Source organism: Acanthochromis polyacanthus, chromosome 5 (assembly GCF_021347895.1).
Source record: "Acanthochromis polyacanthus isolate Apoly-LR-REF ecotype Palm Island chromosome 5, KAUST_Apoly_ChrSc, whole genome shotgun sequence".
Classification (NCBI taxonomy): domain Eukaryota; kingdom Metazoa; phylum Chordata; class Actinopteri; family Pomacentridae; genus Acanthochromis; species Acanthochromis polyacanthus.
Window position 1 is genome coordinate 22,219,455 of NC_067117.1, and position 18,156 is coordinate 22,237,610.

At 40.0% G+C, this 18,156-nt stretch overlaps 1 protein-coding gene across 1 annotated transcript in view; it reads right to left on the reverse strand.

Annotated features, from left to right (window-relative positions):
* The window catches only part of suclg2 (succinate-CoA ligase GDP-forming subunit beta), a 103,647-nt gene that overhangs the window by 60,132 nt on the left and 25,359 nt on the right, over positions 1-18,156 (reverse strand). Inside the window, exon 3 of the mRNA XM_051948546.1 lies at positions 275-374. Coding sequence (XP_051804506.1) covers positions 275-374 — 100 coding nt within the window. The remainder of the gene's footprint in view (positions 1-274; positions 375-18,156) is intronic.

The window sequence follows — 18,156 nt, forward strand, 5'->3', positions numbered from 1 at the left end:
AAACTCAGTATGGGGTGCACAGAGCCTTAGCTGAGCTTAAAGTTCTTTTTTCAACATTTAATTGAGGGGAGTTGTTCAAAAACGAGACACTGTAAGAAAGAAAAACGTTTATTTGCAGCACAAGTAATCCTGACTGTGTCTTTGTGCCTAGGGAGTATCTTCAGAGAGCTCTTTGAGCCTCCTCACCGTAAAAGCTGCTGTCGTTGGAGAAAATAACTTGAATCTGTCTCCTACAGTAACTCACAGTGCGAAATGCACATAGGGGCATACTTACTCCTTAGTTAAGTGCACTCCACCTTTAAGGCCACTGTCAAACACACCCTTGCCTCTGCCACCGGCCAGGATCTGAGCTTTCAGCACGATCTCCTTGGCATCTGACAGAGTGAGACAGAGAGAGAAAGAAAACAAGTGAAAGAAAGACAGAGGAAGTTAGACAGAGCACTGAAATTATACGGCCCTTGTGTCTGCTACCTATTTGTCCATACAACTGAAGGAAGAAGGGAAGAGGAAAACAAAAGGGTGAGTGTGATGTGTGAAAAGAATTAGAATTAAGTAGGAAAAGAAAGACCTCTGAACCAAGCTGCCATTTGCATGGAAAAATCCTATTACTGCTAATTGCAATGTAGCACAGGAAATGTTGTAAATATATTGAAATGGACATAAAAGATTTGTTAAACAGGACTAAAGTCTACAGGAATGGCAGCAACTGTGTCAGCGTTTACAACTGGAACTTGCGTTAAATGTTACCCCTGCATGCTAACAAGCTCACAGCAACACCACCAACAAGCAGACTTATAGTGGGTAAGCCATGCTCACCATTTTAGCTTAGCGTGTTGACACATTAATTAGCACAGAACACAAAGTACAACTGATTCTGACGCAACAATGGAACAGCGTGGAACAATTGAAAAATATGACCTATCAATGATGGCACTGATTTTGTCTGAACAAGATGTGCCATTTTGTAGACTAAGAGATAGTTCCCCATAATTTCCCAATGATTAATCAATCAGATTTCATCTGTATGGTACTTTTCATACAAATAGAATGAAAAGAACACAAAGTCCTCTACAGAACAAAAACAAAAAATATAATATCCTCCAATTTTTTCATAGGTAAATGCAATGAGGAAACAGCAGAGACAGAACAATGTCAACAAGACGACATGGTCATCAATATCCCCCGCCACATGTGATGTCTATGACTCTATATCCAAAATAGTGATCAAGGGCCATAACTCTGTTAAGTATTATCGCACAGGTCTCATTTTCGAACTTGATCAAGGTGTCCATGGTGTGAAGCTACACACTAAATTTCGTAATCCTAGCTGTAATAGTTTCCGAGAAAAGCTGTCCCCTTCATCTCGGACGCATGGACGGACGGACGGACGGACGGACAGACGGACAGACGGACAGACGGACGGACGGACGGACGGACGGACGCACGGAAGCACGGACGGACGGACGGACGGACGGACGGACGGACGGACAGACGGACGGACGGACGGACAGACGGACAGACGGACAGACGGACGGACGGACGGACGCACGGAAGCACGGACGGACGGAGGCCAAACCTATATCCCCCTTTTCCACTTCGTGGAGGCGGGGGATAAAAATTCAGAAAAGTAGAATGATAATAATAACAGAGAAGTGAAAGTTGAAGAACAAATAATTACAATACATATAAATAAAATACAATGCAATAAAAAAAGGTTTTTAAAAAAATCAATAAAATCCATTTAAAAACACACAAAAATATCAGCATTCTCTGCTGCCATCAGGTTATCAGGAAGGCCTATCCAGAGACAATATAAGCAAAGGATGGCTCACCCTGAGTTTTTGTTCTGGCTTTGGATTTAATTAAAAGGCTACTTACCAGAAGACCTGAGGGTTGTAGATGTTTGATGGGATAAAAACAAATCACCAAAACCATTAAGAGCTTTATAAACCAGTAAAAGGATCTTAAAATCGATGGAAAACAGACAGGTAGCCAGTGCGGAGACTTGAAAATTGGTGTAATGTGTTCTCTCCTTCTGGTCTCAGCCAGAAGCTGCACAAGTGCAGCTGAGTTTTGAAGCAGCTGCAGTTTAGAGATATTCTTCTTGGTGAGACCAGATAGAGCATTACAACAGTCAATCATGCGAGGTAATAAAAAAGTACGGTAATGCCTCTGTATAGGTTTGAGAGAGAAACTGTTGCACTCTGGCAATGTTCTTCAAATGATAAAATGCTAGTGTTCTTAATGTTTCAAATGTTAGATTCAACGAACTAAATGAACTAAAAATCAGTGGAAACACAGTTGCTGCAATAATCAGAGATCAAAAAGTATAGAACGAGCTAGAGTACCAATAATTGGGGTTGTAGTGGTCATCCAATCTAAAATGACAGTGTACTACTTGCACAGTCTAGCTCTAAAAACAGATGAAGTATTTTAGACTTACCACAGGGGTTATCAGTGAAAATTAGAGTTGCTGTAACAGCTTAGACAGTTTAAAATGTTAACCTCTATGGACAGCACTGAAGAAAAACACCATGCAATAAAAATTGCAAGATTAAACTTCTTTTGTCAGATGAAACCAGCCAGTCCAGCATGTTTGGAGCGATCGTCACCGGTGTGAGTACGATTATATGGGACTGCATGAGTGCAAAAACTGTTGAGGAGAGGATATGCACACAGATGACTCCCAGTCTCCAGATGTTTGGCAGAGGAGTAATTCTACAGAAGAAAAAAGATGAAAACTATGACCTGGCCAAGCTTGTCACCTGATTTGAATCCAGTCGAATACTCTAGAGCATTTTAAAGAGAAAGGCAAAGCAAAGCACAAATCCTATAGCAAAGAAAAGCTAAAAGACACTAGTCTTTAAAAATATCAGAAGATCTCTCCCTAAATCTGTACAACACTGATATCCCCCATGCACAGGAGGACTGAATCTGTCATCATACATAAAAATGTTGACATATGACGTATTGAAGAAATAAATGTGCAATGACTTGCTGCACCAGGTTCCTACTGTGGGTCTTATATTTTCAATATAGTAAATCTAAACTGCTTGCTTTTATTTTAGACAGTGAAGTCTGTTGAAAAGAACTGAGTGATCTACAGTATAAAAGGCTGCACTTATGTTAAGTAGTACTAATGCAGAGGGTTTTTCACATCCATACTGGACAGATCATTTACAGTCTGGACTAGTGCTTTGATAGTCCTAAGATTGGTACAATAAATTGATTACTATTTTTCAAAAATATGTACGTACCAACAGGCTGAAATTACTCTCTCTAGAGTGATGCAGTATCACAACTTAAAATAGCACCCCAAAACAATATCCACATAATGAGTTTCACTTATGTGTTCCATTACAACTAGTACTCAAAAACAATCTAAGTGCAAGGAGAGAAATATGTAGCTACAAGAAACTTTCACATGACCTTGCCCCAATTATATAACCATCCTGCATCCCCTTTGCTGTCACTGCCACCGTGCAAGAACTCACACGTCAGGAGGAGGCCCCTCAGCTGTCTGTTCAGTATCCTGCCCACAATCTATTCAAATGGAGCGAGGACACTTGATGAAAGATGGTCTCCGGCTAGGTTATTATTATCTAGGTGGGAGAGTTCAACCATTGACAGGTGGCTGCCATCAGGGTGGGAAGTAGGTGGTAGGAAGAGTGGAAGGGGATGATCTGCAGTGGCTAGAAAGACACCTTGACCTTGGGGCTGGAGACAAGCTCCTCCCTTGATTGTGTTCCAAAAAAAAAACAAAAACAAAAAAAATTCTATGGGCAGGATGGAGAACGTCTAAGCAGCCGGTGAGCCGAGAAAGCCTAAAACCGCTGTCTGCGCTCACTGCTGCTGTAGTAAGAAAAAGAACCAGAGAAAATAGCCTCTGACAGGGCGGCAGGGATTAAACTAACACTGCATTAGTGAGGCCCGCTCTGTGTGGAGAGTTAAGGACTGAGAGGGGAGAAAGAAAGAGAGAATAAAGGTGTGCTCATATGCAAAGGGCTTTGAGAGGAGTTATAAATGAATAAATATGTTAATAAAAAACTGCTACTGCGCAAAATTAAAAAGAGTTCAAAGCAAGATGAGAAAGAGTGTCCTGCGGGCATGTGCAGCAGAGAGGGACATCACAGAGGAAATGACTTTTGCTTTTAAGGAGAAAAAAAAGAAACTAGAAGAACAAAGATGTGGCGCAACAGGGAGATTGCAATGCTGAGGTGCGAAGAAAGGTAAAAGAAATGACACACTGATAAAGACCTTACAAAAGCATGATAGCATTTTAAAGCAAAGACATATTTAATATATTAAAAGCCATGAAATGTCTTAATAAATGTAATGGGGAGGGAAAGAGGCAGGTGTTCATTCCTGCTGCATAAGTAATTAAAGTAAACCTGCTGATTACGTGTCGCACAACAAGATATTGTAGCAATACCAGCAATAATGACTGGGTACTGAGGGAGCAATTTGCTGATAATAACTGAAAACTATAAGAAGCTATAAGAAAGAAGAAAAAGACAAGAAGGTGATGAGATATAATGTGATAAAATGTGGGCATAGTGCATCACAATCACTGCCTTATGACAAAAAAAAAAACTACACACTTCTCAAACACACAACATTTCTATAGACAACAAACTCACTGGTTAACATTGAAACAAGACTCTCCGTTGCAGTACGTGGAGAGGATAATGATGTCCTCAAAGATCACAGTGAACATGATGCATGGTAAAGAGCAGTGCGACCATTATCTGGTAGTATGACAGACATGAGATGGCCTCTAACACTCAGACAAAGGTTGGTCCATAATGAGCATGGAGCGGAGTGAGGAGTGGATAGAAAAGGAGTAGTAGTAGTATGTAAAAATCAGAAACAAGTCGTGCTTTTATATTTGACCCAGACGCTGCAAAGAACAAGGAGAAAGAAGGGCACATGACTGAATTCAATTAGTAGAGACACTGTCCGAGAGTCAGAGTTCCCTGTGTTCATACATGTGGAAAAATGCAATATTAAAACAGTAAACTCAGAGGTCGCACTAATGAAGGGTGATGCATATGTGTGTTCTATAAGACGGCGAAATGTACATTCTGTCCATGATGCTTCGTGAATGTATGTTTTCATTACTGGGTATGGAATAAACAAAGCGTATTGGATAAATGAGTAATTTCTCTATTTACTGCAGGCACAATAATTAGAAATACGTCCTACAGACAGTGATTTGAGTATTAGTTGAACAAGAACCATTTTCTTGCTGGGGGATGGGGACGTTGTTGCATAATCAGTTCTCCGGTTCCATTTGTATCTGGCCCACTGTGAGGATGTGGAGCAAGATTTTCATCTCCATTTATTTTCTATTTCTTGGGGACACAGGGGAGGAGATTAACATTGCACAACATCTCCAATCACATCACATGCAATCTGAGTAATGCGGTCATCATCCTCAGGCCTGACTCATTTCCCAGTAATGAGTGCAAATCAACTCCCAGTCTGCTTGCCAGTGACAGCAGCTGGCAAAGAGATGTTACTTCTACAATCAGCGTCTCTTTCACCCCTTTCTTTTCAGTGCACTTTTGAAAGGCCTATTCTCTTCTCCCCCACCCTCTCTTCCCATTTCGTGTAGCCCATGGGCTGCTAGCAGCACAGTTAGCTTTGGTCTGATATTTAATTAAGCCTTCGAGGCTGTACCATGAGGGGGATGCAGCCTGGTAAGGGACAGATGTAGGCTGTGTGCCAATCCAGAGAGACTAAGATGAGGCTACCATCTGCAAGGAGAGGGAGAAAGATCAGGGTGGCCCTCCCCAGAATCCATGTGTGCTGTAATGAAAGTAATGTGGCGGCTAAATGGGTAAGACTAATCAAACTCTTGGGAGAAGGGAGAAAACAAACATGAGCGTGCACAGCCACAATCAAACATCAGAGAATGTGAGTCTTCCTATGGATAAATGCCATTAACACCATAGGAAAGAGGAAAAAAACAAAAACCTTTTAACCCTCAGCATCTGTGCTCATCATGACTGTATACCTCCTGGTTTTAATGCTGGATAGTGTTGATTGCTGTCAACAGACCGAACAAGAAAAGTTGGCAGTGTCAGTTTACAATGACCATGATAACAAGTAATGTAGGCGTAGTTATAGTTTCCCTTAAGTATTCTGGTACTATAAGCAACAAATCAACAATCTGTGCCTCCATCTAGTGACACATGGTGCAACTTTAAATAACTTCAATTATGTGGTCAGTTGTATATTGGATAAACAGGAAGTTATTGGAGTGACTCTAGTTGTTGATTAATTTCACTAGGATGTTCTGCTGTGTCACATGTATCGCTCTCTGATATTCTCAAAATTACATTCACACGAAGAAGTACTATAGGCAATTGAGGATGTTAATGATTCAAAACAGAACAATGATCCAATAAGATTTGCTAATTGTATGAGCAGAAAAGTGAATACATGTACCCCATTTTCCATTTGATTTCTATTTAAAGGTCAACATTTACTGTGCAATGTTCAGTGTAATAGCCTTACTAAAACATTGTTTAAATTGCACTTGAACAGAACAGGTTACGTTGAGGATACCACTCCTTCTGTGATGGTTTCATTTTAACCACAGCAGTAAAGCTGACATTGTCTTGGACAAGTTCAGCTTTCCATAAACTTTTACCATTTTAAATTCTACCAGACTGTGAAAAGGTCAGACAGCAAATGGTTCTCTACTCATGCAGTGATGGCAGGTGAACCAAAAGGAAAGACGGGAAAATAAAACCTTCAGTCTTGTATCTACCTTGACATATAATGGCCTTGGAAGTCTTTAAGCTAAATGTGTTGCCTATGCGGTTGAGGATGGAAAGTCAACCAACATTGATAAATTCTAACCACGCTCTGCAAAACCCTCTTGCAAGTGGCATGCCAGTCGGAACAGGTGTATGCGATATAACAAGAAACTAACAAACAGATTTATACACCAAAAAAAAAAGTCAAAGACAACAACAATTTGACCTCTTTTTTCACTACAACTAAATATATCATTACCATCTCACTGTCTTGTCTGGTTAAGCCCACTGCCTCTGTGTCCGTCTCTGCATCTAATGATGCCATCTCAGTGCTGCTCAGTGGAGGAGAATATCAGTGTCCCAGACCGATAGTGGCACCTCTGTGTGACACCACCTCCAGTTACTGCTTGCCTGACAGCTGAGTCCTCATTAGAGGACAAGTCCACCTGGCTTTCAGACATAGACAGCACCTCTAATGACAACCGAAGATGGCCCTGGTCTCCTCTCAGTGAAGGAGGGGTGCAGTTCAAACCCCTGGCTGAGAGTTTTTCATTGCCATGCAACCAGAGGGGTGACGGTAACGATAATGGTGTTGTGGAACGATGGGTGCTAAATGACCACGGGGATATCTGCAGGGAAAATCATTTGTCTTGGAACGAAGTCTCTGCAGAGACATTTACTTCTATCAAACCACATCGTGAAACGGTTAACTAGACAAACACTAACTCTAGTTATAGACAAGAGGTCTCCAGAAAATCTCCATAAAAACACGTTAAACAAGTGACCAAGGGTCTACAGAAAATGAACTGCTCAGTTCTCATTACTGACTGAACAGTTTTCATCAGTTCAGCATGAGAGAAAAAAACTATTCTAAAAGCAACCAACATCTGCTGCTGATGCATTAGTGGGCAGGAGGACTACTCGCAATGCCATTTCCACTGATGAGTAATGAAGTGTGCCTAATGGTTGGCGCTGTCTACAACAAAGAACAATGGGTGTTTTTTCATTTCACTTCACGAGTGCGATTTCCATGTCTAACCTGATTTAACTCTTAACTTTAAGTCGTACTAACACAACTGGGCACCCTATATTTATGAAATGTACCCTGACAACAAACAATATGCAACATGCTCACTTCTACTGGCACATTAGTATCATCCTAATACGATAGAGGGGATGTGTGAGAAATAATTCCATGTCTCACCCACAACATGAATAGGTTAGGGTGCATAATGAGGAGGTGGAAACACTAAGCTGCTTACAGAAATCAGCTTTTTGAGAGACAGGCTGCTTTACCCTGCAAAGCCTATTTACAGTTGTTTAGACAATTTCAGATGCATTGCTTTTTCTTCATGAAAGACCTAAGAGGCTGCTAATGTAAGGGATACAACAGGTCCTTGGAAAGGACAGCGTAATGTGTGCCTCAGTAGGCATCTTGGCCTATCTTTGAGCTCTCATTTTGTGTTTGTAGATTCTCAAAATATCTAAATATATTTCTTTCCACGGTTATCATACAACCTACACGGAGTTTGTTTTGGTGGTTTGTCAGTGGGCTGCTGTGCCTGTGTTAATAACCTTTTGTTTCACACTAGTCCCTCCACTCTTCTATCCTCATTGCGGGTTTTGTGTGTTATCGCTGCAGTTAGAGACAGAAAAACTGTAGGCTAACATCTGTTTTCCTGTGTGACAGGCCAACCCTATAGAGGGATGAGAGCTGTTCTGTCCATCAGCAGGAGTCTAGCAGGGAGCTGTGTAGCAAGACAAAGATACCTGCAAATCACTCCAGCTAACATTTTGCACTTGTTTAATAACAATATGATTAACATGGCAAAGGAGCAGGCTACTATGTATATTTTAGGGAATGGCTGAGCATAAATTGAGGTGTGTTAGGCGACATACATAATTTAATTTTCCACTACTCAGACAACAACTAAACCTGTCAGCTTCATGTCTCAGTGAGCACCCTTTTGTAGAAGTCACAAAGGCAATCTTACTTGGTCAGACCTAGTACTTTTTTCACATCACTATCTACATGGTACAAGTCTGGAGTGCATGCAGTCACATTAACAGATAGGCACGCGCCATCAACTTCACAAAGTTGTGTGGAGCACTTTGAGGAAGGCTTCTTTCACATTTCAGCTCCAATATTGGTTCAAAACATTAGACAGCACCAGCGTTACAGTTTATGGCCAAAAAAAACACTCTTATCCACGTGGCCCTACAATGCTACAAACTGAAACATCCATAAAAACAAAACTGAACAGAAATCATCAATAAAGAATGTAATAGGAGCACCTTCAGAAAGAGAGAGAGTTGCATACATTCACACATGTGGAACAACTGCAGTAAGTTCATTAGCTGCAAATAATTAACATGAATGTAAATACGTAATGTAATTGATCTCAACATGAAGACAGGATGGACCAGGATCTAAAAGCAAGTCATACAATGCACTTTTCTTCAGATAGAGAGCTGTCACTCACACATTCACAGTTTATAAGCTACAATTAAATGATTTGCTGCATAGCAGATATGAATTAATGTGATAACCTTTTGTTTATTAGGGCATTTTTATACATTATAAATCCCAACATGTGATGTCCAATCTTGCATTTATGGAAGATATTGCATGCAAATCATGATGCGTTTTTTTCAATAAAGATAAATTAATTAGAAATACAGTCTAGACATGTTAATGTGGTAAATGACTATGAAATATCTACATAGGGGTACAGAGGGTCATTTCCAGCAACCATCACTCCTGTGTTCTAATGCTACATTCTGTTAGCTAATGGTGTTGAAAGGCTAATTGATGATTAGAAAACCCTTGTGCAATTATGTTAGCACATGAAGAAAAGTTTGAGTTTTCATGGAAAACAAGAAATTGCCTGGATGACCCCAAACTTTTGAACAGTTGTATAGGTGTGCCTACATAAAGGGCTGAAGATAAAGGAAGCTACACAATGATTAAGAAGGACAAAGCATCAACTGAAGTAAAAAAAAAAAAAGAATGAAAGAGTTGGCAGAAAGTACATGAGGGGGCTAAAAAGAGTGGGACTAAAGCCAAGAAGAAGGGAAAGGTCAGAATGTGTGGGTAAAATGAGAAAGAGCAATGTTGTTTTGATTTGACATTACCAGTTAATAGCTATGTAAATGAACCTCAACCCATTTAAGTAGAGGGTATTAACATAATACTTGTTCCAAACTCTGGTCATGTAAACAGCAGCAATATGGGTAATGGACAGAAATTTGTCACATGGATTTCTTACATTAATGTGCATATACTAAATCAGTATGTACATATAAGCTTCAACAACTATAGTCCAGTATTTCACACAAACAAGCAAGGTGCAGCAAAGTGAATTCAAACAATATTTTTTCTACATAAAATACGTAACATCTACAAACTGCACGTGCAGAATGTTCAGTCAACAAAAAGGCAGAGTGCTGAAAATGAACTGAATACTCCAAAGTTCTAGTTGTGTAAAAGAAAGTAATTTCAGTACAAGTGGAATCCAAAGGCTCTAGAGATAAACCAGTCAAATCAATACACAAGTCTCTCTCACATGAAAGCTTTTCAAAAGTGTTGCTGAATTATTGTCGTTTTTTGATTATCAAACGAGCTAGTTAAATGACCTCCCCTTATATATTGTTTCTGCTTGACCGTCGGTCTCACAGCGACTGACAAGCTCTAAATGGACATCAGAAAACAGACCTCCCCTCATCATTGATGCTATAAGAGCCAAGCAGCCGTATGGTTTACACCGGGAACAGTAGAGGTGGCAATAATAACCACTCACTGATGGAAATGGAAGTGTTGGCAACCAGAAAACGAGGATGGCGGCAATACAAGTGCAATATCCCCCAAGACTAAGGCTGCATATTCTTTTGAAGTTCAAGAACCCATTGTAAGATCAATTGCCTTGATAGGTGAGCAGCTGCTTCAGTGTCCTCAGTCCAGTAGACTGATGAGAAGAGGGCACGAAATGGGCTCCAGGTGGCATACATATGCACACAAACATTACTTCTGAGAGGATCGCCTTATCTCGCAACACTTCAGACAAAGACAAAAATGAAAGGGTTGTGGTTGAGCCAACACTATTCAGCACTAACTGCTACTGTCAGCGATTTCCACCAGAGACCGTGCCTCATTTTCTAAAGGGGGTAGATGAAAGTGGTCTTAAAAGACGCTTGAAATGTTGAAGTGCACGAGGCAGCTCCAGTGGGGACAGTGTGAATGAGAAGGGAGGTGATGCACAGTGAGGAGAAATCTGGCCATGTTCCATGTTTTAACCATGTTTGACAGTAAGATATATTTGTCTGTCCCTAGTGGAAAAGGAAGTGGGCCCCATGTGCACATTATGCATGTAGTACTACTATGACTTTTTTTTCTCAACACACTATTAAAGTGCTAGATCTGTTCAAACATTTGTTATTGGTGAGACAGGATAGGTATCACACACAGAAAGCTGAGCATAATAGAATGAGAAAAGACCGAGGTCTGATACAACACTGTTTTCCAAATCCAGGTAGGTAAAAATTGGAACTGAACAGGAGTGAATACAGAGAAAAGGCACACAGAGGGAAAGCAATAAGAAGAAAATATCACCGCATTGCTTCTTACAAATTCACTGCTCAATGAAGCATGAAATAGCCTTAATAAAACATGCAATTTAGAGCTAGTATTATCCAGATAATGGCTCTATCACCGGGCAAGTGTTGGGACACAATGACATCAAAGAGTTGACGAGAACTGAAGCATGAGTGATGCTAATGTACCACAGAAGTATATCAAAACTCAGTGCTCATGACAGGGCTTCAAAATCTGTTTGATTTGTGAAAATCACTGCATATCTTATATCAAACCACACCACAGACATTCAGTTACTAAATGTGTTTTCCTGTTTGGGAAGTTTTCAAGAAAATGTACTGCGTTAATGGATAATAATCAAATCCATTTTTACTTTTTTTGCTTGTGTTATATGAATTTAGCGTTTGTGCATGTTAGCATGTGTAGCTTAATCCTGCGTTGTAGACTTCACTTGATGCGATCTCCATTAATTCACATCAGTGATGAGCTAACACGCAATGTCAGATATACTGTTGTGTTAATACTTGTGGTGAAGTTTCCTTTTTACAAAGTAGCACACTGCCTCCTATTTATTCACTGCGTTTCCTTCTGTGGTGTTGAATCTAAAATGTTTCCACACAAAACCTCTCAGAGTGATTATCCATTCAGGTCTGTGATTTCCTCCTCTGACTGCATGACATTTGCATTCAGAATTTGCCGATCTTTAGAGGAATCCAGTCTTCTGTGCAGTGCTTCCTGCGTCACTGGCTGCCGCAGAACCCCAAAGCAGAATATTTCTACTCATAAGTTCTACACTCAGAAAGGTGTATTTTTCATCAAATGCTGCTCTGTTTATTCTCCAAACACACTTTGGCAATTGTGGCTAACAAGCTAACATTTAAGTTTATCTTTTCATATTACTTGTTTATAGATGCTGCTTGGGATAAATCAAATGTTGACTTCTGTGATAAAGTTGCAGGTATGGTTTCCTTCTAATGAGTTTTCCAATTGTTCCTGCTTGTGCAAGGAACATTGCATAGTCCAGCATCACTCATGTGTCGCTAAAACCTTCCTGCAGCTCCATTGTATTATACAGTGGTTTTACTTTGTACTCTTCCGCCCACAGACATGCAGTTTTAACTTTTCTTCGTCTTCCGGATCTTGTCTCAACTTCCACAGTTCTTTTTAACTGCCACTTCTTAATGACATTTTGGACAGTAAAAATGGTTAGCTGGAAGCACAGTGATATCTTTTGACAGCCTTCCTCTGCTTTGTAGGCGTCTATTAGCTTCTTTTTTAGATCCTCAGTCAGCTGCTTAAAGGAGTCCAGGCTGCTGAGTGTTACCGCAAGGTTTGAAGAGTCGGACACTTCATCAGTTCTGGAATTGTCATCAGCTGACAATCCCTAATGAGAATCCCGACCTGTCTTACAAGTCCTGGTGAGTCAATTAAGGCCTAATGAAGTTGTAAGACGCCAGAAGAAAACAATGAACAAAAGGTTAAGAGTGTATTTTATGATTGTCTTGTGCTGCACGAGATATACATGTTGTGCGCTTATGCGGTGTAAATTCTGAATTTGCAAACTTATTTTTCCACATGTTTGAAGAGTAGTTCCATTTTCAAATGAACACTGGCAGCCTTATCACATAAAATGATTATAAGTAAACCCACCCTACAACACACAGGGCATTCCAGCAGCTATATTAATGATTAACACCCCTAAAATTCTCTAATAGAGAAAAACCAAGTTAAAACATAAGCAAACGTGACAAAATAAACTGACTCAGAATAGCACAGCACCTCCACCGGCACATGGGCAAATAAGGACGAGGAGAGGGGAGGATGGTGGAGGATGAGGGTGAGATGCGTCATGGCTGCATGAGGAAGTCCTCAAAATGGCTCGTGGTGATGCCCATGGTGGGGGAGTGCATTTTAGTGACAGATGGTACAGGCTAGGCAGTGTTGGGTTGGTGGAGAAGCATATGGTGCTCTCTAGCTGATCTCATAGAGCAGCGCCAGGCTCAGTCGGAGGTGTAAATGCTTCTCTGCACCCTGCCAGAGAAAGCGAAACCGTTGATATCACCAGCAAAAAGTGTGAGCAAGTGTTATGTCATATCTTATGTGGCTTTAGCATTTTATTTCAGACCCTGAGTAATTAACCAATCTGATATATCAACACCACTGAGAACACAACCTGTTCTGAATAGACTGAGTTTAGGGATATACTTTGGTAATTACTGGCAAATAGAGAATTAAAGAGCCAGTAACTCCTTCCTAAATAGAGCCACAGTCATATTCCGCATAACATGCTTGTTCTGCATAAGATTTTCAAACATATCAACCCCTTTATTGCATATATTTTTACAACTGTAAAAGTCAGATGCACAGTACTAATCAGCCTTTCATCAGCTGATGACAGTTCCAGATTTGGGAACTATTTTCACTTTTTGAACCTTGTCAAAATCAGTTTATTACATCAGAAGCTACAACATTTACTTAGTTATTTTTAAGTTTGATTGTATTATTTTGCTGTCTGCAAACAATCGACATGTAGCTAGCTAGTAATCAGCTGTTGACGAGCTATTAGCTGGCATTTGCAGAATGCCCCAAGGCTTGGTAGGTGATCTCACAGTTATAAGAAAGCACTTCTGTTGGCTACGCATATATGTTTGTGTATGACCTTGGCGTCGCATACTGATCCTTAGTTGAAAGCGCTGCTGTGTCTGTCGCTTCAAAAATGCTTGTAAAAAAGCTCAGTAGTTCGTGTGTATTCTACCACATTACTTGACCAATGAAAGAGCTTTGTTACAGTTGTTTGATTCAAAAACAGCAATATTAACGCCACACTACTTAAAAATGTAGTTACACTTGTAACAGCGTTTCTTGCAAAGATACTACCGCGCCACACTGTTTACGCTTCCCCTTATTTGCAATTGTTAATTTCGATGCTATCCCAGTGCATTTTTGTAACATTGAATTTGTTTACCCTGTTACTGTAATGAACCCTGACAAAAAAATATATATATATATAAAACCAAACAAACTAAAAAAAAAAACCTCAATGCTTGACTTAAAGAATCCGGTCAAGTGACAGTTCTCCAGCAGCTTTGTCTCATCGACTTTCAGGCGGCATTCCTACTGTTAATGATAGGGAAATGCTCGAGATGCGTCTGAGAATTCATCCCGTAGATGCTGCTGTACAAGGAATTACCTCTGTAGCAGAGTACACAATAGGAAACCCAAATGCCAGAATAAAATGATAAATAACGCAAGGGATTTTTAAAAATATCTCACAAATCATTGTTCTACTGGTGCATGTCTTTACTCTCCAAATGTTATGCTGAAAGTTAAATGATGAATCACATCTGGATGGTTTATTGTATTTAAAGATCCAATGACAATTTTAATTAAATGGGTACCAACATTACTATGCACAAAATTGAATTTTTGACGAATACAAACCCGCCACACACTACTTAAATGGGCACATGCTGAACATTCATTTATTGACTGTATTTGAAACTCATCTATAATGCTCAGGTCACTCTGTTAGAATTGACACAGACAATGAAGCAAACATGATGCAATGCACTTTAGGCTAGTATTGTGTGAAAAGTTGCTACCTCCTGGTTAAAAAAAAAAGTAATTTCTTTAAATACGCACAAGCAAAAAGCCTAGAGGCCTCTGAGCTGTCACCAAGATCAGACAAGTAAGCAAACAGATTGAAAACAATCACTTTAAGATACACATAACAGTGTCTCTGGCACTAATTTACTTTAATTTATAAATCAGCTGAGGCACAGAATGAGCCTATTTGTCTTAGACATCAGGCCTCTTGAATATTTCCAGCTGTCAAACAAAAAACCTCCCTCTTTCCTAGAGAAAATAAACCACTATATATAGAAAAGCCAGTAAAATGTTTTACGTTGTCGAGGCGGGAAATGATGTTTGACTCAAGCAACAATCTTTGAGTGTTCTCAAGCATGTCGACTTAAGATTGCAATGCATGGCAGATTGAAACTGATGGAGGAGACACCTCAAACAAGTGTGAGGTTAGCAGATCCTATAGATCTCTCTTTTTCCCTCTCTATCACACCACATCACAAAAATCACAAGTATAACCAAATCTGCACGCCTGCACAAGCACAAACACACACACACACACACACACACACACACACACACACCTGCCTCATCAAAGAGTTGGCTGATGTCAAGGTAGCCTGATATTATTCAGTAAACCAACATATCAAGCTAACTATCCCTCTAATAAGCACACATGAGATTTGACAGCCATGCATAAAAACTGTTTACACTGAATATTCATGGCAGAGTGAAATAAATTAAAATGTTTCCTTCCACTGTTAATTGTCATTCTGGCAGTGAGGCAGTACTAAGCACAAAGAAGAGAAAAAAAGAACACCAGAGGCAGATTGAGGTGAGCGAGGAGTGAGAAAAATTAAGGTAACCTTAAAAGCTGAAAACAAGACAGGACAAAAACAGAAAGATACAGAAAATGTAATCGCAGCACAATTTTTCAAAGCAAAGTCAGGAAGATGACAATGGTAAAGGAGAACATTTTCCCATCTCATCTGATAGGAGGTGTACATATACACAAGTATATGTTGCTCCCCTTTATCACAAAGGCTCAGCATGCGGTGAAGATAAAAATCCAAGGCAATGTTTTCTTCCATCACTGCTTTCTCAATGAATGATTTCTGTGGGAGGCAGGAGGTATGCCAGACATGAAGGGCTCTTGTTGCAGGGAAAGAGAGGGAAAATGTGGTTTTGATTTAGAATTCAGACTGAAAATCCATCAAGATTTGCTCAACAGATGCATCTGTCAAGCGGGTGGCGACACACAAAGTGGACTGCATAATCATATTCTCTTTGGCTGTGGCAGGGCACAGGTAAGTGTGTATGTATCTGTGTGCATGTGCATGGCCGTGGAAATCTGCTTCTGAGGCAAACACAAAATCTATATTCATTAACGGAGTTGCTCTGAAATCTCAAAACTGCTAGATAGCATCAAGGCCTTTGTGAAAGCCTATATAAAAGTTTTAGGAGGTATGAGAGAAGAAAGAGAATACTTTCAAAAGCAATGTTACTGAATAGTTTTATTCATCAGAGCAGCCCAAGTGGCCAACACTGTCACCTCAAAGCTACAGGGTCCTCGGTTTGAATCTCAGCTGGAGGTTTTACCTGTGTCTGCATGGGCCGGCTGGGATAAGCTCCAGCCCTCTGCAAGATAAGGTGGTGCACAAATAAAGGATAACAGATGGTTTTATTCATCAGTTGACTTTATAAAGTGTAGAAAACAACCAAAAATCAAATCAAGATTTGGTATGACTACACTTTATTTTTAAAACAGCACCAGATCTCCTTGGTACACTTGCAGACAGTGTTTCAAGGTACTTGGCAAGTAAGGCCAGGCTCACACTGCATGAGTTTTAAAATCCTAACAGACTTTGAAATCAGGTTGCATCACGTACACGAAGAGAAACTTCAGATATTCTCCTCTTTAATCTCAGACATGCACACATTACAAGAGTTGAAAACACTGGCACATCACACACTGCAGGATATTATTAAGATGATGGTGCCAGAGGGAGCAAACAGGGAGCAGAGCACCAGCTCATGTAATCTCACAGGGAAGCAGATGTAAACAAAGTGGAGACTGTGGTGCAACAACCTGCCAGAATGCTAGTAATACTTTGCAGGGAGGAAAAAAACAAAGGCAGACGGTTAACTGTTTGGGCAGATGCAGTCAGCATAGGTTGTTTAGTCTTTGGGAAGAACTGAAGGTGAGATTTTAACTATGACTTTTAATATCTGCAGCTAATGCGAGTCTCAAGGGCTAAAATGTTTTGTGTTGCTTGGCAACAGTGTCTACTGCTTTGAGCAACACTGTTATCATAGTAACCATTGCGATACATACCAAACATCTCACATTACCAATTAATCTGACCCAAACATCCATTCCAACCAAGTTTCTAGATTGTAAAAGAAAGTTCAGTTTGCCACAGTTCAACAGTTCTTGTATGGAATTAGCCTGTGCGAATTGCTTCTGTCTTTTTATGTAAGTCCAGACTACTCACTCCATAATGTTGAAATTTTGGCTCTCTAAGGGCCACACCGGCACGTTGTAAGGTTCCATGTCCTTCATGTCGATGAAGGTCATTGTTATGCTGCAGGAAGAATTTAGGAGCAATCACAAACCATTTATGTACCATTACATCTAAAAAAAACATATTGGAATGTTGTGAGAAAGTTTAATGTTTTCCATCAGTTATTTAAGAAAGTTCAAATTTAATATATTCTCTTTTTTATTATAGCCAGTTTCTGTTAAATTTTGTAGAATTATAGTTTTTAGCCAATGAAAACCAAAAATCCGTTACTTCAAATTATTTGAATTTTTCCCATTAAGTATTCAAACAGCATGGTACAGCACTCCATTCATTCCAATGTGATAAACCACACAACAGCAGGACGAAAATTTTTTGAGGGACTTTAAGTTCCACACTGACAAGCATCTGCTGGCTACCAAACTGGACAAACGAGGAGCAGAGCAGGGCAGTGGTGATGGATAAGCAATCCCAGCTGAAAGTACCATCAGAAAGAAGGAGCATATGATGGCCAAGTAGTAACAGGGATTGAACAACCAACTGGAACAGTGGTTTCAGTGGTAACAGCATTATGAAATGAAACAAAAACCCTAATGTGAAATGGGAAAATGGGAACCTAGAATCTGCTGGTTCCAGCAGATTCTAGGTAAAACTGAGGCCTCCATCCAAAACAGTGTACTCCTTGGAACAGCTA